Genomic DNA, 26,500 nt, shown 5'->3' on the forward strand with positions numbered 1-26,500 from the left:
GTAGCGGCTCTGGCTTGCTTCAGGGGCCGCCTGAAGGGTGCTTCCCTGGCTTCGCAGCCAGATGTGGTGCGCTTTCTCAAGGGAGTTAATCACCTGCGCCCTCCTCTGCACTCAGTGGTGCCTGCGTGGAATCTCAACCTGGTGCTAAGAGCATTGCAGAAGCCGCCTTTTGAACCCTTGTCGAGGGCATCTCTGAAAGACCTGACGTTGAAAGCAGTCTTTTTGGTGGCTATCACTTCAGCCAGAAGAGTTTCCGAGCTCCAGGCGCTCTCATGTCGAGAGCCTTTTCTGCAGTTCACTGAGGCAGGAGTGACTATTCGCACAGTGCCTTCCTTCCTGCCCAAGATTGTTTCTCGCTTCCATGTGAATCAGCAGCTCTGTCTCCCTTCCTTTCGTAGGGAGGACTACCCAGAGGAGTACTCTGCTCTTAAATATCTGGATGTGAGACGAGTCATCTTCAGATACTTGGAAGTGACCAATGATTTCCGGAAATCGGATCATCTGTTTGTCCTGTTTGCAGGTCCTCGTAAGGGTCTGCAGGCTGCTAAGCCTACAGTGGCAAGATGGGTCAAGGAAGCCATTGCAGCGGCTTATGTGGCCGCGGGGAAGGTGCCGCCTATCCAGCTGAAGGCTCACTCCACGAGAGCTCAGGCGGCCTCGATGGCAGAGGCCGGATCCGTCTCCTTGGAAGAGATATGCAAGGCGGCAACTTGGGCTTCGGCTCATACATTCTCCAAGCATTACCGTTTGACTGTGGCTGCACGGGCGGAGGCCCGGTTTGGAGCTTCAATGTTGAGGTCAGGGATTTCAATGTCCCGCCCTGGGTGAGTACTGCTTCGGTACATCCCACCAGTCTATGGATTGATCAGCTTGATGATATGGAAGGTAAAATTATGTATAATCATACCTGATAATTTTCTTTCCATTAATCATAGCTGATCAATCCATAGCCCCTCCCAGATATCTGTTCTGTTTTTATTCTGGTTGCATTTCAGGTTCAAGTTTAGTCTTCAGTTATTTCAGAAAGACTTCGTGTTCAAGTTCTTTCACTTGGATTCTTCAAGAGTTGAGACGAGTTTGTGTTACAGTGAGCTGCTGCATTCCTCTCCCCTCCGTTTTACGGGGCTGGATTGAGACATAAATTCTGCCGGCACTCCCTCCCGCTTCGTGCGGCTGTAGGGCAGCTTTGTACCCCTCCCGCTTCGGCGGTGTTAGGGTCAGTCAGCTCCTCCCGCGGTTGCGGTTGCAGGATAAGCCAGATCCCCCCGCATCGGCGGGTGTGGTGTCCCTCCCCCGCTCCGCGGGGATGAGCTGGACGGATTCCCCTCCCCCACTTGTGTGGGGATGAGCTGGGTTAATTCCCCTCCCCCGTTTCGGCGGTGGTGAGCTGGGCAGAGTGTCCCTTCGTGGGTGTAATTCTCTAAGTGCTGAGTCCTGCGGATGGAGCTTTGATATCGACATACTGAGGAGTTTCCGGCAGCACATGACCACATATAGGGAGGCAAAAGTTTGCTCTCTATCTCCACCTGCTGGTAGATGGACACAACCCACCAGTCTATGGATTGATCAGCTATGATTAATGGAAAGAAAATTATCAGGTATGATTATACATAATTTTACCTTCAGCTATAACTTCTCCATAGAATGGACTTCTCCCGTTCTCCGAAGTCACACCTCCGTACCCAAAACATTAAATGTCCCAATAGTATTATATATTGTATTTCCCATCTTGTACTTGTACACCATTTTGGGTAAACTATGAACTTCGGGAAGGCAGTTTATAAAAAATTAAAATAAATGTTCAGTCTTTTGAGGGGTTTAGCATAAAAAGTAGGATTCCATCCAAAATGAGACAGCAAAAAGACATCAAAAATTCTAGGCCACTATGAAAGCAAAGCTTGCACATGCTCAATTTCATTAAAAATGAGCATTCACACAGGGGAGGGAGAAAGCAGGGCAGGCAGCACGGTGGCAAATATCGCTGCAGGAAAGCTGCTTGGAGACCCCCGCCAGCCAAACCAGTGGACCTTAGGGGCCCCAGGCCCCCAAGGCTCTCCATGCCTACGCCACTGGAGGGAAGGGCTGGAGAACTATAGAGAGGTAAAATCTGTAATATAGCCAGCCACTTCAGCTGGATGTATTACACCCTTCTAGAGTTCACTTTTAGCTGAAGTAGCTAGGCGAATAAATAAAGTCCTGAAAAATCAAGACAGCTGGCAATTCTAGCTGCTTGAGTCTTAAGCATATCTGAGAGGGCCTCCTCTAACTTTTGGGTCCTAAAGTAGATAGATAGTTTTCAGGTTTTGGGAGTGTATATATATATATATATATATATATATATATATATATATATATATATATATATATATATTTATTTATTTATTTATTTATTGAGAACATTTATATCCCACATATTCCCACTATGGAGGCTCTATGTGGTTTACAACATGTTATGAAAAGATCATAGTAAATCTAGTTCAAAACAGAGAATAAGGTACAAGAAGGGGAGGGAGGGAAACAACAGGAGAAACGAATGAGGGACGGCAAGAAGTTAAGCAGCAGAGGAGTAAGATCAATCACATAGATAAGTCTTTAGGGATTTGTTTAACAGATTGTGATTGGCAGTCTTTTTTATTATTATTATTATCATCATATTATTTGATATGCCACTCTTCCTATTAAAAATCTAAGTGGTTTACAATAAATAATAATGTTTTGCCTATACCTTAATCTGGCCATGGCTACAGATGCGTGAAATCACTGTTTTTTTTTGTTTTCTTCACATGTTCATATCTGTTAAAAATATAAATAAACTTATGAATGACTATTCTGACTTTTACAGTGTCTACAAAACCCTTCCAGTGATATAAAATTGATAGCAGAAAAGATGATCTGGTGGGCAAATAAAGAACCCCTCCCTCCTCTGGATCCCCAAATAATCAAACCAATTCTGAAAACACTTCTGGACAACACAAAAGATAAAAACACCAGTGTGAGGGCTTACAGTGACCAGGCCATCGTTAACCTTCTAAAGATGAGGGAAGGTGAAAGTGTTCTTCAGGTAAGCATCGAATGACTATTTTGCTGTTTACTAAGGGGCTTATTTTCAAAACAGAAAAAGCAGCACAAAGTGGCAGATGACTGTTTTGTTTATCAAAATGTCCACATCACTATTTATGAAACCAATTTTTAAGACAGTTTTCTATGCAGTGCATCCAAATCACAAGGAATAATGGAACAAAACAAAAACGTCTGGGGCTAAAAGTTAGACGGTTTGGTCTAGACCTGTTTCAATCACGACTAAGTCACAAAAAGTGCCCTAGATGACGGCATATTTTCAAAGCACTTAGCCTTCCAAAGTTCCATAGGTTTCTATGGAACTTTGGAAGGCTAAGTGCTTTGAAAATATGCCTCCATATGACCCCTGGAGGGATTAAGGCATGAACCACCCACCCCATCCCCAGTGGTCACTGACCCCTTCCCTTCCCCTAAAGATGTGAAAGAAACAGTATATACCAGTCTCTACGACAGCTTCAAATGTTATGGCCAGTCCTATTAGAGCAGCAAGCAGGTCCCTGGAGTAGCCTAATGGTCAGTGCATTGGACTATAGAGAAGGGGATCCAGACCCATATCCCACTCTAACTGGTACACTTGTGCATAAGTACATAAATGTTGCCATACTGCCAAAGGTCCATCATGCTCAGCATCCTGTTTCCAACAGTGGCCAATCCAGGTCACAAATACCTGGCAAGATTCCAAAAAAGTACAAAACATTTTATACTGCTTGTCCCAGAAATAGTGGATTTTCCCCAAGTCCATTTAATAATGGTCTATGGACTTTTTCTTTAGGAAGCCGCCCAAACCTTTTTTAAACTCCGCTAATCTAACCTCCTTTATCACATTCTCTGGTAACAAATTCCAGAGTTTAATTACACGTTGAGTGAAGAAAACTTTTCTCCAGTTCGTTTTAAATTTACTACATTGTAGCTTTATCGCATGCCCCCTAGTCCTTGTATTTTTGGAAAGCGTAAACAAACGCTTCACTTCTACCCGTTCAACTCCACTCATTATTTTATAGACCTCTATCATATCTCCCCTCAGCCGCCTTTTCTCCAAGCTGAAGAACCCTAGCCGCTTTAGACTTTCCTCATAGGGAAGTCATCCCATCCCCTTTATCATTTTTGTCGCCCTTCTCTGCACCTTTTCTAATTCCACTATGAGGCATATTTTCAAAGCACTTAGCCTTCCAAAGTGCCATAGAAACCTATGGAACTTTGGAAGGCTAAGTGCTTTGAAAATATGCCTCACTATATCTTTTTTGACATGCGTCGACCAGAATTGAACACAATATTCCAGGTGCGGTCGCACCAAGGAGCGATACAAAGGCATTATAACATCCTCATTTTTGTTTTCCATTCCTTTCCTAATAATACCTAACATTCAATTTGCTTTCTTAGCTGCAGCAGCACACTGAGCAGAAGGTTTCAACGTATCATCAACGACGACATCTAGATCCCTTTCTTGGTCTGTGACTCCTAACGTGGAACCTTGCATGATGTAGCTATAATTCGGGTTCCTCTTTCCCACATGCATCACTTTGCACTTGCTCACATTAAATGTCATCTGCCATTTAGACGCCCAGTCTCGTAAGGTCCTCTTGTAATTTTTCACAATCCTCCCGTGATTTAACGACTTTGAATAACTTTGTGTCATCAGCAAATGTAATTACCTCACTAGTTACTCCCATCTCTAGGTCATTTATAAATATGTTAAAAATCAATGGTCCTGCTAAAGGGACAAAGGGTTTGATCACCTGCTTGTATTCTTTTCAACGTCGGCGTGTTCGGTCCTCTGGTGATTATCGAGAGCGCTGGCATCGGGAGCTAGGAGTGACATTGACAGATGATGAGTGGAATTCTATGGAATGTGCTTTGTCAAAGATATCTATTTTTGTTCCTTTTAAAGAAAATGCATTCAAAGTATTTTATAGGTGGTACCTGACGCCTGTTCGCCTACATCATATGTTCCAGCAGGTGTCTTCATTGTGCTGGAGAGGTTGTGGGCAAGAAGACACCATGGGACATTTGCGGTGGACGTGTGTTAAAATTCGTGCCTTCTTGAAATCTGTGCAGTATAGACTCCAGAGGTGGATATCTAAGCCCCTAAAGTGGTCTCCTGAGTTTTTTCTTTTTCCAAAGAGACCCCCTGGTCTGACAACTTCTCAGTCTTTGTTTGTATGTTATGCTGTGTTAACCGCGAGAGTTACCTTGGCAGCTTCTTGGAAGTCCTCGCAGGTTCCTTCTATTGTTAAGTGACTTAATAAGCTTTGGTATGTGTGTGATATGGAGAGATTGTGGGCTCAACATAATAAGACATTAGCTAAATGGGAGGCTATCTGGCATCCTTTCTTATACAACTGTTCTTTAAGTGGATACTTACTTGTTAACTAGTGTAGGGGGATTGGTGGGGGGTTTGGAGGGTTTTGTTTTGTTTTAGGTGGGTTGGTCAGAGGGGATATTAGGGGTTTTTGGGTTGGGAAAAATCATTAATATTTGAAGTACATGGTGGTTTCATATTTACGGAGAATTTTCTTTGGTTGGGAGTTTTTTGAAGCAGCCTTGCTTACTTTGATTACTGTCTAGCTTTACTTGTGTTGGCTATGTTTGTCAGATGTAGTTCTCCAAAGATACTAATAAAGACTTTTTTAAATAAAAATAAAAAAAAATCAGCAGTCCCAGCACAGACCTCTGGGGAACCCCACTAACTACCCGTCTCCATTGAGAATACTGACCATTTAACCCTTCTCTCTGTTTTCTATCTTTTAACCAGTTTTTAATCCACAATAGAACACAACCTCCTATCCCATGATTCTCCAATTTCCTCTGGAGTCTTTCATGAGGTACTTTGTCAAACGCCTTCTGAAAATCCAGATACACAATTTCAACGGGCTCACCTTTATCCACATGTTTGTTCACCCCTTCAAAGAAATGTAGTAGATTGGTGAGGCAAGATTTCCCTTCACTAAATTTTTATTTTATTTTTATTACATTTGTGCCCCGCGCTTTCCCACTCATGGCAGGCTCAATGCGGCGGGCAGTGGAGGGTTAAGTGACTTGCCCAGAGTCACAAGGAGCTGCCTGTGCCGGGAATCGAACTCAGTTCCTCAGTTCCCCAGGACCAAAGTCCACCACCCTAACCACTAGGCCACTCCTCCACTCAGGACTTTGTTTTATTAATCCATGCTTTTGAATATGCTCTGTAATTTTGTTCTTTATAATAGTCTCTACCATTTTGCCTGGCACCAACGTAAGACTCACCGGTCTATAATTTCCCAGATCTCCTCTGGAACCTTTTTAAAAAAATCGGCATTACATTGGCCACCTTCTAATCTTCTGGTACCATGCTCGATTTTAAGGATAACTTAGATATTACTAACAATAGCTCCGCAAGTTCATTTTTCAGGTCTATCAGTACTCTGGAATGAATACCATCCGGTCCAGGAGACTTGCTACTCTTCAGTTTGTAGAACTGCCCCATTACATCCTCCAGGTTTATAAAGAATTCATTCAGTTTCTCTGACTCATCAGCTTTGAATACCATTTCTGGCACCGGTATCTCACCCAAATCTTCCTCAGTGAAGACCGAAGCAAAGAATTCATTTAATCTCTCTGCTATGGCTTTATCTTCCCTGATCGCCCTTTTTACTCGGTCATCTAGCGGTTCAAGTGATTCTTTTCACGGCTTCCTGCTTTTAATATACCTAAAAAAAATTTTTTTTACTATGTGTTTTTGCTTCCAACGCAGTCTTTTTTTCAAAGTCCTTCTTTGCCTTCCTTATCAGGGCTTTGCATTTGACTTGACATTCCTTATGCTGTTTCTTTTATTTTCAGTTGGTTCCTTCTTCCATTTTCTGAAGGATTTTCTTTTAGCTCTAATAGCTTCCTTCACCTCACTTTTTAATCATGCCGGCTGTCGTTTGGTCTTCGTCCTTTTTTAATACGTGGAATATATTTGGCCTGGGCTTCCAGGATGTTGTTTTTGAACAGCATCCATGCCTGATGTAAAGTTTTGACCCTCGCAGCCGCTTCTTTTTTTTTCCACTGTTCTTCTCATTTTATCATATTCTCCTTTTTTAAAGTTAAACACTAACATATTTGATTTTCTGTGTATACTTACTTCAAAGCTAATATCAAATCTGATCATATTATGATCACTGTTATCAAGTGGCCCCAGCAACCATTACCTCCCACACCAGATCATGCACTCCACTAAGGACTAGGTCAAGAATCTTTTCTTCTCTCGTCAGCTCCTGTACCAGCTGCTCCATAAAGCAGTCCTTGATTTTGTCAAGGAATTTTACCTCCCTAGCGTGCCCTGATGTTACATTTACCCAGTCAATATTAGGGTAATTGAAATCACCCCATTATTATCGTGTTGCCCAGTTTGTTTGCGTCCCTAATTTCCTTTAACATTTCTGCATCCTTCTGTTCATCCTGGCCAGGCGGACAGTAGTACACTCCTATCACTAACCTTTTGTCCTTTACACATGGAATTTCAATCCACAGTGATCCAAGATGTGTTTTGTTTCCTGCAAAATTTTCAATCTATTTGATTCAAAGCTTTCCTCCACCCTCCACCAATTCAATCCACCCTATCACTACGATATAATTTGTACCCCGTTATGACAGTATCCCACTGGTTATCCTCCTTCCACCAGGTCTCAGAGACGCCTATTATATCTAATTTTTCATTTAGTGCAATATATTCTAACTCTCCCATCTTATTTCTTAGGCTTCTGGCATTCGCATATAGACATTTCAAACTATGTTTATTGTTCCTATTTACATCATTCTCAGTACTTGACAGTGTTAATTTGCAATCTTTTGTATGATTTTTATTTTTATTTAAGGACACCTGATCTACTATGGCCTCTTTTGAAACCTCACTATAAGGATACCCTATCTTCCCTGTTTTGGTGATATCTTTGAAAGATACCTTACCCTGAACCATGCACTTTTGAGCGATTGTCGGCCTTCCCCCAGTTTCTAGTTTAAAAGCTGCTCTATCTCCTTTTTAAATGCCGACGCCAGAAGCCTAGTCCCAACCTGGTTAAGGTGGAGCCCATCCTTTTGGAATAGGCTCCCCCTTCCCCAGAATGTTGCCCAGTTCCTAACAAATCTAAAGCCCTCCTCCCTACCCCATTGTCTAATCCATGCATTGAGACTACGGAGCTCTGCCTGTCTCTTGGGCCCTGCGTGTGGAACGGGTAGCACTTCAGAAAACGCTACCCTAGAGGTTCTAGATTTGAGCTTTCTACCTAAGAGCCTAAATTTGGCTTCCAGAACCTCTCTCCCATATTTTCTTATGTCATTGGTACCCACATGTACCAAGATAGCCGGCTCCTCCCCAGCACTATCTAAAATCCTATCTAGGTGACGTGCGAGGTCCGTCACCGCAGCAGGCAGGCAAATGACCAGGCAATCCTCACATCCACCACCACCCAGCTATCTACATGACTAATAATCCAATCACCAACTACAACAGCCATCATAACTCTTCCTTCCTGGGCGGGATCTCCTAGAGACACATCCTCAGTGGGAGACTAAACTAGATCCTTCAGTGCCTGCTAGAGTGTATCTGTGGTGGAACGTGTGCTCAAAAATCCACCAAAAACCTACTGTACTTACATATAGTAAATAAATCCAAATAAAGGTGGCACCTGCAGGCATAAGGACTATTGTAGTGGTGTACAGTAGGTTTTTGGTGGGTTTTGGAGGGCTCACCATGCATTATAAGTGGGTAATGGTGAGATGTGTACCTGGGACCTTTTATGTGAAGTCAACCTCAGTGACTCTTAGGATACCCCACTTCTCTGCTGGGATTTCTGTGTGGCCAGTCTGTTTAGGATGCTGGCCAACGGCTTGTTTTTGTGCATTTTTCTTTTGGACTTTTTTCTTTTCTTTTTTCGAAAATGGTCCAAAACTAGCCAATGGCCATTTTCGAAACAAGAAGTTGGACATTTTTCTGGCTTTAAAATAGCCTTTTTCACTACTGTATTTTTGCATGTTGTCCACAAAAGTCTAAAATCAGATTTAGACGTCCTATCGAAAATGCCCCTCCACAGCATATAGCTGTCTTCTGCAGTATGAGTCTGTTGAGAATATCTTCATTTTTTTTCTGTTCAGGTGAGCAAAGAAGAGATTATTTCTAACTTGATATCAGCTTGGCTGTTACATAAAATGAGTTGCATGTCAATCACAAAAAAACTGGTTGTCAAATAATGATGAACATCTCAGTCTAGGATACTAAGTAAGCTGCTTATTTTCAAATGGGACATGCTTTTTGTTCAATTTCATTTTGTAAATATTTTGCATGTGTGCATAAATGTTTTTTTATTCCATTTTAGAGCACAATAATTTTCATGTTATCTGATTGTGTATGTGAGGGAGTGAGGGTATAGCAGCAGGTTTCCCTAGGAGTACTCCCTCACTGAGGTTGCTGTTTAGCCACCTTACAGCAGGTGGCGATAACCTGCCATGCCAGACGCTGAGTCAGAGGGTTGGAGCTCCAGCTGGGAAGTGGTTAAATGCCCTGGAGCAAAGTGTATCAGAGAGGCCCCAAGGGGAAGAGGTCCATAAGAGCGAGACCCCAAGTACAGGGGTCTCCTGGAGAGAGGCTCCAATTGATGGATCCCTCACAGAGCTTTGGCTAGGCAAATGATAAGTAGTAGTAGTAGCAGTACCTGTGGGGGAGACCCAGGGAAGCAAGGAGAGAAGCCCTGTTTTCAAGGTTTGCACCTGAGGTAAAGAATAACCACCCACGGGTTACAAGAAAAGGAATAGAAGACTGCAAAGGTAAAGAGTTAATTTCTTCATTTGTGAAGACTTGGACCTGAGTGTCATAAGTAGACCTCTGCATGAGTGACTTGAACTGTGCTGTAGAAGCTTGATTAGAGAAGACTGATGAAGAGAGGAGAAACCATTGTTTATGTGACTGTTGCTACGCAAAGCTTGAATCTGTGATAGAAACAGACTGCTATATGTTTGTTTGTGTCGGGGCCTTTGCATTCTGTCGGGTTCTCGAGGCAGGACCGGAATACGTGAGCCCTTGGGCCACTGCCGAGGAGCGGCAGCGGCAGGCAAGACCACCCTGGAACTGGATTCACAGAAGAGCAGGACTGGAACTCTGGACTGTAGTAGTACTGAGGCAGGCAACTAGAACAGGCAGAACAGGAACAACTTCACCTGCACTTGGCCACCGTTCCTCCGGAGTTGAGCTCCGGAGTGCGGGTGGCCGGCAGGACTTGCAGGATAAGGCAGGGTCTTTAGGCAGGCAGTGGACAATAGAATAAACCAGGAGCAAACAGAGTCTTTGGGCAGGCAGCAGGCAGAGGAATAAACCAGGGATAACAGAGTCAGGGCTGAAGCTTCAGCTGCTCCAAACACAGAGAGAAAATGGCTGAAGCTTCAGACTCCAAACGCAGAGCCAGGCAAAGGAAGGACTAGTAGTCCACAGACACAAAACAGAAGGGCAAAAGCCCACATGGAAGGACTAGCAGTCCACAGACACAAAGCAGAAGGGCAAAAGCCCACACGGAAGGACTAGCAGTCCACAGACACAAAGCAGAAGGGCAAAAGCCCACACGGAAGGATTAGCAGTCCACAGACACAAAGCAGAAGGGCAGCGCCCACACGGAAGGACTAGCAGTCCACAGACACAAAGCAGAAGGACGGGCAGCGCCCACACAGAAGGACTGGCAGTCCACAGACACAAGCAGATGGGCAAGAGTCCCAGAGAAAGGCTAAGTAGCAGCACAACAGTGCTCTCACTAACCTCATGGCATAACACTTACTATGCAAATGCCCTGAATGCAAGCACAGCACTTCCTTATGAATGCTCTCACTGATGATGTCACCTACTGCAGGACAGGAGCAGGGAACACACTCACACCAAGGAGAGGCTTGGAACACATAGGAAGAACTGGCAGGAGCCATCTTGGAAGCTGGCATAAAACAAGCGGGAGCCATCTTAGATGCTGGCTCCTCAGAGAGGCATAGCCCACACAGGTGAGGTCTAGTGAAGCAATCAGCACACAGAGACAGCACTAACACAGAAACAGACAGAAGCCAGCATAGATGCTGACCCTCAGAAATAAGGTAAGTCTGAGGGTGGTCACGACCAGAGACGTGACAGTTTGTATAACAATAAAGTTTTTCCTTTTGATTTACACCACATCATGACTATGTCTGTGAGGGCTCCCAGCCTGTCTGCTAGCAACACTATCACAGTGCAATATTCAGCTATGTACTATTAGTTTTACAGTTTATTAAAACTTGGTATACCACCATTTGGTAATACTGTCACAGTGGTTTACAATATTACATTATTAAAAGAGAAATAAAAGAATATGAGAGGAAATACACTCCATATATTGGCTAGGAAGAGTAAGCAAAACTCTTACCATGTGTTCCAAGCCTTCGTTTCATATTTCACATAGGAATCTATTTAAATTACATGTGAATAATCAAGGCCTACCCTGAACATATAGGCTGCAGCGTCCCCTTATACAATCTTGTGGGTTAGAGCACAGACCTTGAATTCAATGCGTTTGATCGGGAGCCAGTGGAGCTTCTCATGAAGGGGCTTTGCTGCCTCAAACCACGATTTGCCAAATAGCAGCCTCGCCGCCGTGTTCTGCGCTGTCTGGAGTTTCTTAAGGGCGTGTTCTTTGCAGCCGGTGTAAATTCCATTGCAGTAGTCGAAGTGGCTCAAGACGAGGGAATGGATTAGTGTCCTGAATAGGTTGAATGGTAGGAACTGCTTGATACGCTTGAGGGACCTCATGGAAAGGAACATTCGCTTCGTAACAGACAATACTTGAAGTTCAAGAGTCAAATGGGGATCCAGAATGACCCCAAGGAGTTTCAAACTTGCTGCGACAGGAATGGTGAAGTTCTGTGAAGTAACCGCGCCCGGTATAGACTTTTTGAACTGGGAGGAGAGGATGAGGCACTGCGTTTTTTCCTGATTAAGCTTAAACTTAAATGTGTTAGTCCAGTTGACCATGATGGGGAGGCTGTTTTGAATTTCTGCTGAGATTTCGGCCAAGAAAGAACGAAAGGGGATGTAGATGGTCACATTGTCAGCATAGATGTAGGGATTCAGGCCATGGTTGTGAAGGGCCGTTGCTAGAGGAGACATCATGTGTTGAACAGGGTAGGCGAAAGGGGAGAGTCTTGAGGAACCCCACGGTGAGATCTCCAAGATGGCGAAATAGAGGACTGGACTTTGACCCGATAGGGTCGGCAAGACAGAAATTCCCTAAACCAATCCAAGACAGTACCTCCAACACCATTTTCAGCTAGTAGCATAAGGAGGAGATTGTGGTCAACCATGTCGAACTCGCTTGACATATCAAATTGAAGAAGCAAGATGTTAGTTCCAAAAGACAGTTCCTTTCTAAAGTTGGACAGGAAGGTAACCAGTACTGTCTCGGTACTGTGGTGGGGCTGGAATCCAGATTGGGAGGCATGAAGAATCGAGAATTTGTCCAAATAATCGGAGAGCTGAGAATTCACCAAGCTTTCCATGGTTTTGACAACCAATGGGATTGTAGCAACAGGGCGATAGTTACTAATAATACTAGGTTCACACTCTGGAGCCGGCTCCGCGACCAATCGCAAAATGGCGCAAGAATCGCCAGGCTTTGGGCGGGAAAGCACACTCTCGGGGGGGGGGCACCGCTTCGTCGAGTCCCACCAAATCAGCGCACCCCGCACTTCAAAGGCCCACCGCCAAACGCTGTTTCCCGCATCAGGAATAGCGTTTTTCCGCTTCTGCTGCCATCGCCCGTCCCTGAACAGGAACCCAGCAGGACTTACCCCGGACCGGGAAAGCGCGGGAACTGACTGCTGAGCCGAAGAAAAAAAACTCTCCGACTCCACTTCGAGGAATGCTTAGACAAGCAGGCAACAGAAAACAGGACTTGGACAGCAGTAACACAAACCTGCTCTCCGCAAAAACGTACTTCCCTGTGTTTCTCTTTTAAATAAATTCTATGGTTCTCTCTCTCTTTTTTTTTTCAGTGAGGAGGCAGAAATAAACAGGGAAGGAAAGGAACAGCAAAAGCCTATTCAGAGGGAATTTGAGGTGCAACAGGGACCCAGCAACTGCGTATGCTGCCAAAGGGGACACCACCAGTCCGCCACCCCCATCTCAAAGTGGCCACCGGCCCACGAGGACCCTTAGAGGCCTTGGGCCCAGGAGCTGGAGAAAAAGCCGTCCACCACCTGCTGAGATAGAGACATACTAACTGAGGAAGGAGCTGGCTTTCTGGCATCACTGCCTTTAGTTTGTTTATCTCTATCTCCACCTGCTGGTAGGCGGACTTAACCCTCTAGTTCCTGGATTCATCTGCTGCAAGTGACAAGGAAGGGGAAAAATTTCCATGTATGGTTTTAAGACCAGCTCAAAGCATGCATATGTTTTCAAAAATGCTTGTTTTGACCAGGGTCATACCTGAGGGATTATTGGATCTTTCTTCTTGATTCCATGTAGTTTATTTCCATCTCCAAAATTAAACCAAGTAGATATTGTAGCTTCACTACTTATATCTAGGTTTGTAAAATAGAGCAGCCACATTTGGAGGTTATGAAATTGCTTGTTCATGTGGAAGCTGCCAGATTTATGTCATTCATTTTTTCAATGTGTATATTTTTATTCAGGCATCATCTTTAATGTTATATAAGATTACAATGAAAACTGCAAATGAAAGCAACAGATTCAATGAGTATATTTTAAAAAGAGGTTTTGTGTTAGTAGATTCTTTTCTAAAATACTACTGGAATTGAGAATGTCCTGACCTGGAAGTCTCATTTCCAGTCACAATGTTCTATGTAAAATGAAGATCCAGAACACCTATCCCCAGGATGGTCAACCTTCTGCTTGAGCCTTACACAATTTGCCAGTGGTGGCCCTTCAACTAGATAGGCAGCAGATATTGATAGGCCAGACCTCTGGAATCACTGGCAAAAGGGGTGAAGCTTCCCACTGATGCTATGGGACTCGGGCACAAGGATCCTGAAAAAGAGCAGCAATAGCAGCTTTCATCATACTTCCTGCCAGATGTGATCATTTTTTCCATTGGAAGTAGCAGCTATGTAAATATATTTAAGGGTGGAGACCTTAAGGTGTAAAAAAAAAAAAAGCCACTTATTTTGGTAAATAACTATTTGTGGGTTGGGAAAGTTTAAGCCAGCTCCACTTTCTGCTCACAGTGACTATCTTTATTTGGACCTTGACAAATAAATATTTGAATATGAAAACACAAGAGGCTGAATATCTGCTTTTGACCAGACATATCTAGGAAAAACCTGAGAGTAGGCTGCAGTTTGCTTCACGGGACCAAGACCACCAACAATGAAATAACTTCAAAGTTAAAAATAAATAAATAAATAGCAATTGAAAACACCACAAACAAAAAAACAAACAAACCCAAGAGCAACAGAAACCTGCTTTTCTTTATGGTGTTCAGGATTTTTATTTGTATGTAGTACACATCCATTAGGTTTGTGAATAAAATGTAAATATTAAGCATATAGAATTGTGTTGTAATAGTTTTCCATGATACCCTTTATTGGACTGGATGTAGAGGTTCTAGAGTAAAGAAAAGAGCTTTTTGGTTTTAACTGGTATCCCTTTTCTTTTTCCTTAGGCGGTCTGCAAGATCCTCGATGGTGCTAGCATTGAGCTTTTGAATGAAAGCTGCCGCCGTTCTCTGAAGAAACTTGCTAGCCAAGCTGATTCCAGTGAAATGATTGATGGCACAATCCTGACATGACAGCAAAGAACATAATGGATTATTAGCCAACTTTACTGTATCAGCATTTCAACTCACAATTGTTTTCATTTTTGAAAATAAGTTCATGGCGAAAGGCACTGACCATAAAAAAAACTTCCCAGAAGATATTTTGTTATCAAACAGTACCCAAAAAGAGGCCTTATGCCCTTACTAGGTTGAAACATTGAAGCATGACATTTTTTTTAAATGGGAGCAGATAAAAGCTGTAGCCTGATTTCCTGGTAGCTGAACCAATGCCTGGGAGTGACTTTTCCCTATAATGGAACTATAAAACTTTTAGAACTTTTGATTTTGTCAGCATTTTACAGCTCCTTGTGTGACGGTGAACTTAATCTTTGTTTTCCAGTTGATGATTATTAATGTGTTTTGGGCTTCACTCGCTTGTCTACAATTTTGAAACTTTAAACAAATTTAGAAATTCCAAACCCAAGAGTAGGGGAATTAAAAGTATGACAACCATTAAAGGAAGGAATGTTAAGAATAGATTTAATTTTATCCTCTTAGAATTATTTTCTTGATAAACTCAACACAATTAAACCCCTTTCAGAAAAGATGTGAAAAATGGTCTGGATTCTATTAGTTGCATTTTAGCTGGCACAGGAGCGCCTCTGTTGAATGGCACGTATACTGACAGCTGCAGTGGATATTGTATTTACACAGTAGTACAGACAATTGTAAATTAATCATCATTCTATATCTAAGGGAAGAGGAACATGGTTTCAGTGTCAGTCCACTTGAATGCACAGAAATAAAGGTTAACAAAAACATATACTAGTTGAAAAATGCATGCTCTAAACATTGCACAAAGGTATATTTGGCTGAGACTGCTTGTTGAGGATGTGTGAAAAAGTGAGTAGATGAATGGTGGGGTTATGAGGTGAAAGGTGGAGGGAAGAGTGGTGGGAGAAGGGGTTCAGCGAGTAATTCAATAATAGAGTTAGAGTGGTGGATGGTTCAGTGAGTAAGTGGATGAATGATGGATTAAGAATAGCAGGAGAATTCAGTTAATGAGTGGATGCATAATGGGGTTGAGTAGCAGGGAGGGATCAGTGACTGGTGAAGCATGACAAGGGGTTCAGTGAGTGAGTGTGTGGTGGTTATGAGTGGGCAGCAGGGCTGAGTGAATGAGGGTGATCAGCAGTAGGAGGTATAAGTAAGAGAGTGTGTGGGAAGGATTCAGTGAGTGGATGAGGAGATATTGGCGGAGTCAGATTAGGTTGGGATGGATGGGAAATTTGAGTGGTGGGGGTGTACTAAGTGCTAGAGAAGTTGAATGAGCATTGCAGGGAAGTGAGAGTGAATATGTGGGGAGTGGGTTCAGATTGCTGGAGGGATTGTTTTGGTACCCTTCTCTTTCCTAACTTTCACCACCTTCCCTTTGACTTTCTTCCCCCTCCACCCCTTTCCCTTTTGTTTTAACACTCTTTCTCATTGGTGCAGCTCCAGGTTTCCTCCTCCTCCTTATGCCAATAGTGATTGAGGTCTATGGCATTGCCTCCTCCAACTCGCTCTTCAGTAGTAGTGGAGGGTTGGGATCCATGCTGATGCCTTCCCTGGGCTGTTCTTTAGCATGTCATTGGTAATTTTCTCTGATGGAGTCATGGAAACTTCTGTCATCATTTGAAGTTATACTTTCTTGTGTTCCTGGTAATCTTTGCAAGCTTCTCCTTTTGTGCATGGCAGTACTGTGAATACACTGTAGATTTCATATAATGTTCAGTCAGTGTAGCCAGTTATCTTGGACTCCAATGTGCACATTATACGGTGTCTACAGTATACTGTATTTCTTTGTTACTTATCCTCTTAAGAGTAGTGGCTTTAGATGTTCTGTTTTTTTTTTCCGGTTTTACCAGCTCTGAATTGTATGTTGTTATAAAGGAGATTCGTTCTGTGATTAAATTAAACTTTTCTTGTGTTTGTACTACAGTAAGTTTGGTTACTCATTTCTTTAAGGATGGAAATAAATAGGTTTCCCTGGGTGCTTTAAGGGAAAACTCATTCTTCCTGTGGATGATTTTGCAGTTGTTGGGGTATTCCTTCCTATCTCTTGGGTCAGAGAGTGTATGGTATTATGTGTGGTCTGGCTGTGTATAATAATCTTTGTTGTATATGAAAGGTGGAAACTGGAACTGTGAAGTAACTGCATCTGTCAGTTGTTTTTCTGTATATAGATATTAGACGCCTTTTGTTGATAGGAAATATGCTGTGCAGAAATTTAACTCTTTCTCTGAGTATTCAATTTTGAATATGTTTGAAGGAAGGAATATATGGTTATGAAATTTCATTTCATTTTTAATTAATTTATTGTATTCCATTCTGTACATATTCTAGGCAGATTTCAACAGTACATATATAAAGCAGAGCAAACAAACTATTCATCCATTAATCATCATTAAAATACAATAAAATAATCAGTCCTATTTCCTTATTTCCTATTCTGACCTAAAAGCTTGAACAAATAAAAAAGCCTTCAGTTGCTTCTTAAAATTTAATCTTAGATAATTGGTGAGGAGTTCCTCAGCTAAGACCGAATGACCAAAAGGACTGAGGGGGAGATGCGCTTGCAACATTTGCTTTAGACCAGTTGTAATAAATAAAGGAAACATTATTTAGTGTCTAATGCACAAAAGGGGTTCTGTGTGACTTTAACCATTCGCTGTAGCAGCTACTGATAATCCAATGCAAATATATTACAATGAGTTCATCGGTATTAAAGTGAGCATTCCGTGCAATACACAGAAAGGAGTACATACCTTTTTAATGTGCAAAAGTTTCTGGCAGGTCAGGAGTTCTCTTTGTGTGACTGATCCCAGGACTGTGAGGGGTTCTTTTCATCTCTGTCATGCTTCACATTCTCTATGGGCTTTCTGCTTTTTACACATGAGCTCCAGGACATGGGGCTTCATATGGCTTTTCTTTTTCTTCCCCTGTTTTTTTTTCCCCTTTCTTCCCCTTTCCAGCTTAGGCACAGGCAGAAAGTGAATCTCCGGATTTGGCACAGGCAGGATCTGAGCCCACTGGTAGAGCATGCGGCAGCGATTCCTGGGCATGCACAGAACATGGACACTTGAGACTGTTCTGCGCATGCCTTAGGCACATTCCCTCGCAGAATTTCTATGCATCTAATTTGCGTGCGACTCCTTTTGTGCATTGTTTACAAATCAGCAGGTTCAACAGTGGCTGCCATATTTAACGGTGACCTTTCAGCATATAGGCCCGATGCTCAAAGGTCATCGTTAAATACGACAGCCGCTGTTGAACCTACTTATCCGTAAACAGCAACCGATGAACAAAAGGGAATCGCATGAAAATTAGATGCTGTGTATGTCTAGTAGCGCTATAGAAATGATAAGTAGTAAGTAGTAGATGCACGGAAATTCTGCGAGGGAAAACGCCAGTCTCTCGGTAAGTGTCCATGTTCTGCGCATGCCCAGGAATCACTGCTGCATGCTCTGCCAGTGGGCTGAGATCCTTTGCCAAATCTGGGGATTCACTTTCTGCCTGTGTCTAGGCTGGAGAGGGGGAGAAACGGGAAACAAAAACAAGAAGAAAAAGAAAAGCTACATGTCCTAGAAAGAAGTACCGAAGCACACGGAGCTCACGTGCAAAAGGCAGAAAGCCCATAGAGAATGTGGCGTGTGATCGGTCACACAAGGAGAGCTCCTCACCTGCCAGAAAATTTTGCACATTAAAGGTATGCACCCCTTTCTGTACATTGCATGGAATGCTCATTTTAATACTGATAGGCTCGTTGTAATATATTTGCATTGAATTATCAGTAGCTGCTACAGCAAACGGTTAAAGCCACCAGAACCCCTTTGTGCATGAGATGCTAAATAATGTTTGCTTTAGACCAGCTAGGGCCAGTCTAAAGCAAACACTGCAAGCAAAGTAAGCTTTGTGCATCTCCCCTGAATATCATGCAGCCATCAGCTTGGCCTGCATCATGGAGGGGAACAGAGAAGCAAGAAATGGAACCAGCCAAGATGAAATGTGTGGAATCACAACAATTAATTTTAAATGATGACCTGACAAGACTGTGTTTCAGCAAATTGTGCCTGCCTCAGAGCTTCAATATCTAAAGCATAAATGTATTGTAAATAAAATATTTATATATACAAAATGCCATATGAAAACACAAGATGTCATCCCTGATTCCCTCCAGGGGTTATCTGGTAATTTAGGGCACCTTTATGTGCCTTATTTGTTCTAAAAACAGGTCTAGATCAAAAAGTTAGTTTCAGCCCTAGATGTTTCCATTTTGTTCCATTATAACTGTAAAAATTCCAGTGTTAGGAATGCCCTAATCCTGCCCCTGACATGCCCCCTTGTGACTTTGACCAACTGCAAACAAATTTGCATAGATAAACAGCTGCAAAACAGGTTTCAAAAATACTGATTTGGACGTTTTTGTTAGAAAAATGTCCAAATGCTGCTTTATGCCACTTTTTACATGTTTTTCTCTTTTGAAAATGAGCCCCTAGGTCAAATTTGTCCCAGAGCCTATCACCTGGTATTCCCTCCAGCCCCGTTTACTAAGCCACGCTAGAGGCGCATTAGTGCTTTAGCACGTGCTGTGTAGGTGCGCACAATATTTCTATGGGCGCCTACAAAGCGTGCGCTAATTTTTGCACTCACTAAAAACGATAGCGCACCTTAGTAAACAGGGTCCGTAGTAAGTTAAATTAAAAGTACATTATTTTATTAAATTTAGATTGTTTAGATTGAGAAAATTGAGCTACATTTTCTGCTGAAAGTTGAAGCGATTCAGGCGTTAACGGAACATTCTGCAATTTGTTTGATGAATTTTCAGCTTCATTTATTATTTGATCAAAATAAGTTTTCTTTTTTAATTAACAGCTATTTTATGCTGTTTTATTTGCTTCTTCCAATTATTATAAGACACTTGGGGACATGTTTACTAAGGTGCGCTATAGGCGTACTAGCATTTTTAGGAATGCTTATAGGAAAAAGTTGTAAAATAGTCATTTTGGGAACCAAGTCTAGCAGAACAAACATATTCTACCACTGAGAGAGAGGAAAAGATTAGCCCAACTGTTCAATTTATCCATTAATTTTAAAAAGTTTATCAATATTCAGTATCTATAATTTCTTGATATCAGTTGTCATTTGGCTTCCCAAATATTGAAATGAGATGTCAGCTTGAATACTGCTTCCACTGCTGCTCGGTGGAAGAAGCAGCATAAGAGAATGGACACCAGATGGAAGTGGGAGGGGGAGGGAGAGAGAGAGTTGGTAGATGCTGAATGGGGGCGAAGAAAGGAGGAGGCACTGGATGGAAAAGGGGTAGAGACAGAGAAGATGCTGGGTAGAAAGGTAGAAAAAGAAAGGGGGAGACACTTAATGGAAGGAGTGAGAGAAAGAGGAGAGATGTTAGACAGAAGGATGGAGAAAGGGGAGGGAGGTTAGAATTAGTGAAACACTGGAGAATAAGGAAGGCACAGGGGAGAACCAAGCTGAGAGAAAGATGAAAAGCTGTAGGTAGATGAAGTAAAAAGAGGGAAATTAAAGACTGGATAGTAAGAATGAATTAAATCGGGACAGAGAGGCAGAAAAGATAAACTGAAAAAAACTGAAAGAAAAAGGAGGAGAGAAAAATGACAAGTAGACAGGAAACCCTGGCAAGAGAGTTAAGAGAAGATGAAGGAAAGCAAAAACCAGAGACTGGGACCAATACAATTAGAAAAAAAATTTGCCAGATAATAAAGGTAGAAAAAATATTTTAAATTTAGGATAAAGTAATGTGGTAGCTGTGTTAATAAATACAAGTAAAACACAAAATGGGAAAATAAGGTAATACCTTTATATTAGACTAGTTTTAATACATTTTTGACCAGCTTTCAGAGACTAACTCTTCCTTCCTCAGGTCAGGAGTGGATACCGTAACAGCGGTATACTGTCCTGACCCCTGAAAGCTAATAAAAAAATGTGTTAGACTAGTCCAATAAAAAGGTATTATCTGAGGAGTAGCCTGGGGAACTGGGGTTGATTCCCACTGCAGCTCCTTGTGACTGGGCAAGTCACTTAACCCTCCATTGCCCCAGGTACAAAATAAGTACCTGTATATATGTAAACCACTTTGAATGTAGTTGCAAAATACCACAAAAAGGCGGTATATCAAGTCCCTTTCCCCCTTCATCTTGCTTTTCCATTTTAAAGTACTTGAACTGAGCATGTGTGGGAGAGCTGGCATTGGCAGCTGACTTCCGCACTGCTCAAACAGCATAATAGGGGGCTTGGACAGTGGACTTCTTTGTCTGGTGGGGCTCGGGACTCGCTGCCTGTGATTCAGCTGGTGCTGCAATTTTGGAGGGGGCTTAAGTCCAAAGTGGGGAGGGGGTGGCTGAAGCGCCCTTGTGGGTATGCCTTGGGGGGGGGGGGGGGAATAGATGCTGGACCTTCCTCTTACCCATCCCTGCTGTCACTGGTGTAAATAAAGTATTTTCTGGAATGGCTGTGGATTTGAGGTATGTCAGGGGTGGAGCCATGAGGTAGGGCTGGGGTGGTGTGTACTAAAGTCTCCCTCAAAAAGTTGTCCAGTGTTGTCAACTCTGGTTTTCCTGTGGGATTGGGTGACTTTTTTTTTTTTTTAGGTGGCCATGGGCAATTTTCACCAGTTGTGGGTTGCCTTATCTCAAGCCTCATTCTGGCTCCAAATTCAACCAGTAGGAGGTGAGGTGGGTGATGCATCAGTCTGGACTGGAGCATCTATTGGGAGTGTGAGGAACAGCACAGCAAGCATGAATGCATGGGACACCCTCCCACTCCTCAGCTAGCCTGTTGGGCAGCCTTGGGCTATCTTTAGGCTTTTTGTTGGGCAGGGGTTAGACAGTCTAACTTAGACTGGGAAATTTCTTCCCATTTGGCAACCCTGAATTGGGCCCCTCTTCGCAGCTCTGGGATGCTGGACTGTTGAGGGGGGTAGGGATGGGAAAATGGTAGGATGTGTGGCCTGAAGGTTGTCTGAGGGTATCGCATACGCTTGGGCCTGCCCAACCAAGTACAACCTTTCTGGGCAGACTCCATGGTCCTACTGTTTGTTTTTCAATCTGTCGTCATTTACAAGGCTTGAAAAAAAAAAAAAAAAAAGTGAGAACAACTAATAGGAATAAGCTTGCACGTTTTACAAGGACACTAAATGACAACTCTATAACCGCCGCCCCCCAATCCTCTGCTTCGCTTCCTGTCGCCTCATCTTCCCATACTTCTCTGTAACGGTTGGCTGTCCCGTCCGCTCTCTCTGTCATCTAACACCGTATCATGCGGCAGGCTAGTCCTTTGCGCATGCGGGGTGAAGGTCGTGTACCTCAGAGAGGAGGGGGCGGGCACAGTGCAGCGCAGGCGTACTGGGACGTGCTGGTAGGTGTTTGTGGTCAGTTCCGGTTGTTTGTTCGGGAAGCGATTCGATTTGACTGTGAGGCCGACGGGACCAGGCCTCGAACCTCCGACCATGGCCCGGGATTACGATCATCTCTTCAAGTTGCTCATTATCGGGGATAGTGGTAAGTGGGGTGGAGAACGGCGGCAAGGAAAGTGGCCTCCGCCCTGTGTACAAGAAACCCGACTCGCCCACGGTACTGACGGCCACCAACAAGCTTAGTGCTCCGGCCTAATTGTAGACCCCGGTACTGGAGCGAGGTTTAAGGGGGTGGAATATCTACGAAAAGTACAAGCACGGGTCTGGATCTTAAATATGTGTTGAAGGCTTCTTAATATCTCATCCGATTTTATTTTTAAAAAACTGTTTCCTTAATACTTTACTGACTGGTGAGTTAACTGGTTGCTTTCTAATGACTGTTAGACTATTTCCGGAATCGGTGTTTAATATTTTCTCAATCACTGTTTAGTCCTTTTTAGCTAATATTCGGAGAAGTGTGTTACTAAAACGAGCACATTTGGTATGGGCTCAAAAGTGAACTACTTGGTCAGAAGCTCAGTGCTTGAGTGTTGTGTGCGATTCTGGTCACTGAATCTCAAAAAAAGTTATAGCAGAATTAGAAAAGGCCCAGAGGAGGGCGACCAAATCGATTAAGGGGAATGGAATAATTCTTATATGAGGAAAGGCTGTTCAATATGATAGAAGACTGAGGTATCGACAAAATCCAGAGTAGAGTGGAATAAGTAAAAACAAATAGATTATCTACTCGTTGACTGGGGAGTATGCTATGAAGTTATACTTTTGGACCTTTTTTCTGATCCAGTCTAGCAATTCTTATATTTTAAACTGGTTGAGTTGAGTAGGAGGCAACAAATGATAGTGGTAAGTGGAGTTCACTCTGAGGATAATGGCATTACAAGTGCTTGGCTACAGGGAACGGTTCTTGGCCTTGTTTTCTTTAATAAATTTGTAAGCGAAGGACTGCAAGGAAAGGTTTGCTTCTTTGCAGGTGATATGAAAATCTGCAATAGGAGGAACACCCGGGAAGATGAGGAAAGGTCTAGTGTGTGCCCGCAAAGACTTTAATGGTTAAAAATGCAAGATCATGTATTTGGCATGAATAGGTAAGGTGAGAGCAACTGCTGGAATGATGCTTTGGTGCATTGGAGGAGGAATGTGCAGTAGGAAAAAGGAAGAAAATAGGGCATCAATATAAATATCTAGTAAGATCTCATTTGTAATACTGTGGGCAATTCTGGAGACCACACTTCCATCTTTGCCAAAAAGCATATGAATCTAAAGATGTATATGTTTGAATGAATGGCAGGATAGGGAAGATAGCATTAATTTACACAGTATCTATACAGCACTATCCACAGTAGTAAGTGGTTTATAAAATTGGCATAAGTGATAAAACTTAGGACACAGTACACAAAAAAACATCTAAAATAATAAATTCACTTTTTGCGTCCACACCATAAATGCACAGGAGGTAGGCCTCTTTTAAAGGAAAGGAGGCTCTGGAATTGGGGTCATAGGATGAGAGTGAAAGCAAGTATACTCAGAAGTAATCACTTGCATCATGATTCACACACTGTACAGAAAACGTTAACTATGCTGCTGATGAGAGATATTGCTAAAGGCCAATTTCGTGCTCAAGCGTTTTCGGCAGCTGCAGCAAAAATGAAAACTTGAATGGAACAGGTCCCTTTGAAATTTCCTCAGTTACTTAATTCATTTTTTTTTTAAATATGACTGTTACTGAATTAGTTTAGTCTTTTTTAAATGTTTTGCTCTTTTTTTCTTACGTATACTTTTGTATATGAAATATATAAATGTTTAGCTGTACCCTCACCTAACTGTTTAGATAAGCGAGACGGGAATGAATGTCTCTAAGGAAATATTTCTTTACAGAAACAGTAGTGGAGCAACCTCTGAGAGGAGGTGATAAAAACAAGGACAATAATTTAATTCAGGAATGCACAGCATCTCTGAGGGAGAGGAAAGCATTGTTGAACTGGGAAGTTGGTATATATATGTAACAGGGAAAAATATACAGTATATGGCTGTATGTGTTTTTCCCCTTTGCCGTTCTTAATAATGCATCAGTGTCTGTGTAGCTGATGAGTGCCAGCCTTCTTTTCTGTTGGCTAATAAGAATGAATTAGTGGTGGCTTTGTGTTTTATTTTTTTAGCCATCTGTTAGGCCTAGGGTCTCTCGACTGCTCTTTTGACCTGCTGTTTTTCCTGTGTGCTTCCTTCACCTGTTCAGTGTGCACAGGTACTCAGACCTTCTGGCACCAGATCCTTCCAGGGGATTAGAACAGTTTCTGGAAGGAAACCTGGAAGCAGGGGAGGAGTTGAACCTTCTGAAGGGGTGTTGCTAGTGACAGTAGTATACTCCCCTAAAGAAGATTTGAAGTCTGACTTTGCCACCAAATCGGTCTTTGGAACCTCTCCTGCTACTGATCATACCTGACAAGGGAGAGCCCCAATTCTGCCAATGCCTGCATCTGGCCTCCAATGAGAGAGAGAATCAACCAGTCTATACCCAACTGGTGAGACACTTGTGGTATTTGCAGAGAGCAAGGAGAGAGACTGGGGCAAGTGACAGATCTGAAACCAGGTTGGGAGCTTCCTATAGTGAGGAGGTATGGGTGTCTTCTTACCCCCATATAGCCTCTTTGGGAAGGAGTATGGAGAGTCTCGGGATATTTAGCCTTAATACCCAAGCAGCCCATACACCACTTTTATGTGGCACTACACCTATGGCAGAGTGGAAGAAATTTAAGAAAAGAAAAAAAAATCTGTACCAGGCTGTAGCAGCAAAGGTATTTAGCTAAATTGTGTGACCATCATCTTGCATAAGTAATTACCAATTAGCTACTATCAGCGTACCCTATGTAGCTTTATTTGTAAGAATGTGAGCAGGGGGAATGGATATCCAAATGTATATAAGTTGGCGTTTGGCATGACTTTTCACTGTTATTATGTTGAATTGATAATGTAGTAAAGTTCCAAATTTAAGTTACTTCGTGTGTGGTCTGGCTTTTTGTGTGGATAGATAGTCTTATACTTGGCTTGCTCGGCCCTCCAGCCTTAAGGTTGGTCCGTCCCTGGTCCTACCAAATAATTAATGTGCCTCTTCTCCCACATTCCAGGCTGTGTCTAGGCACTGCTAAAAATGGGGCTTGCATGTAGATGGATTTTATGGTCTTTTACTGCCATTGTGTTCTGTGCTTCTGTGGCATTGTATTGACTTCATATCGACCTTGTTAAGATTTGGAACTGTACCATTGCTTTACCTGTATGTTTATAGATGAACTATTCTAGGGCCTTATATGCCAGCGATGAAAACCAACCCTACTTTTATAAGGGGTTTGAAACATACTTTTTCTAATGAAAATGATTAAAAGTTTCCAGAAGGTCTTTTTTTTTTTAAAGTGGGCTACCCTATTTTTGGTGTTTTTGCAAAAATCATCAACTTTACACTCAATATATTTTCCATTAGTTCATAAATTAGGAGAATGAAATTTTATATTCGAAAATCTTGTGTTGATAAGTTGTGTGCAAAGTTTCACGTTTATCACACCTTTAATTCCAGAGATATAAAAAGCCAAACTTTACAATTTTTTTGTGCTGCAAATTTTTCGGACCAAGTTTGCTCCAAGTTTTCTTCATGGAAATCGCTCATGAAGATTTTGTTTAATAGAGCGCAAAACGTTGTACAAGATGGCCAAGTTTTGTTTCTCTCAACAAAATATTGCCAGAGATACAGTGAGGCATATTTTCAAAGCACTTAGCCTTCCAAAGTTCCATAGAAACCTATGGAACTTTGGAAGGCTAAGTGCTTTGAAAATATGCCTCAGTGTCTCAAAGTTGCCGAAATCTCGGAGTCATACCATAGAAGGCTGCAGTATGGGGTCAAACAGATTACTATATCTCAGCAAGTATTGTATCAGTGAACTTAAAACTTTACCAATGTTCATTGGGGACATGTATGAATGTTCACAGAAAATTTCATCGAAATCTGTGATGGTCGCGCAGGGACCGCCAGACCACTTGACATGGAATGACCCTGGAGGAAACTTGCATCCCTTTGGCAAATTTCGGCAACCACATCTGATCTGTTGCCCATTCGGGGAAACGCCTCAATTGCGCCAAGCATAGATAACCCTGTCTTTAGTCGTTGGGAAAACTCATAATCTTCAGTACTTATCTCAGGTGCTGGGAACTGATG

General features: G+C 42.5%; 2 protein-coding genes across 2 annotated transcripts in view; both read left to right on the forward strand.

Annotated features, from left to right (window-relative positions):
- LOC115459107 (eIF-2-alpha kinase activator GCN1-like) overlaps nucleotides 1-15,869 on the forward strand; it is a 51,768-nt gene extending 35,899 nt beyond the window's left edge. The window contains exons 5-6 of the mRNA XM_030188972.1: nucleotides 2,843-3,061; nucleotides 14,715-15,869. Of these exons, the coding sequence (XP_030044832.1) occupies nucleotides 2,843-3,061; nucleotides 14,715-14,840 (345 nt within the window). The 3' untranslated portion in view covers nucleotides 14,841-15,869. The remainder of the gene's footprint in view (nucleotides 1-2,842; nucleotides 3,062-14,714) is intronic.
- Nucleotides 15,870-22,217: 6,348 nt separating this feature from the next.
- The window catches only part of LOC115459106 (ras-related protein Rab-35), a 47,327-nt gene continuing 43,044 nt past the window's right edge, over nucleotides 22,218-26,500 (forward strand). The window contains exon 1 of the mRNA XM_030188971.1: nucleotides 22,218-22,384. Within this exon, the coding sequence (XP_030044831.1) occupies nucleotides 22,333-22,384 (52 nt within the window). The 5' untranslated portion in view covers nucleotides 22,218-22,332. The remainder of the gene's footprint in view (nucleotides 22,385-26,500) is intronic.

The sequence above is a fragment of the Microcaecilia unicolor genome, unplaced genomic scaffold (genome assembly GCF_901765095.1).
Source record: "Microcaecilia unicolor unplaced genomic scaffold, aMicUni1.1, whole genome shotgun sequence".
NCBI classification, from domain to species: domain Eukaryota; kingdom Metazoa; phylum Chordata; class Amphibia; order Gymnophiona; family Siphonopidae; genus Microcaecilia; species Microcaecilia unicolor.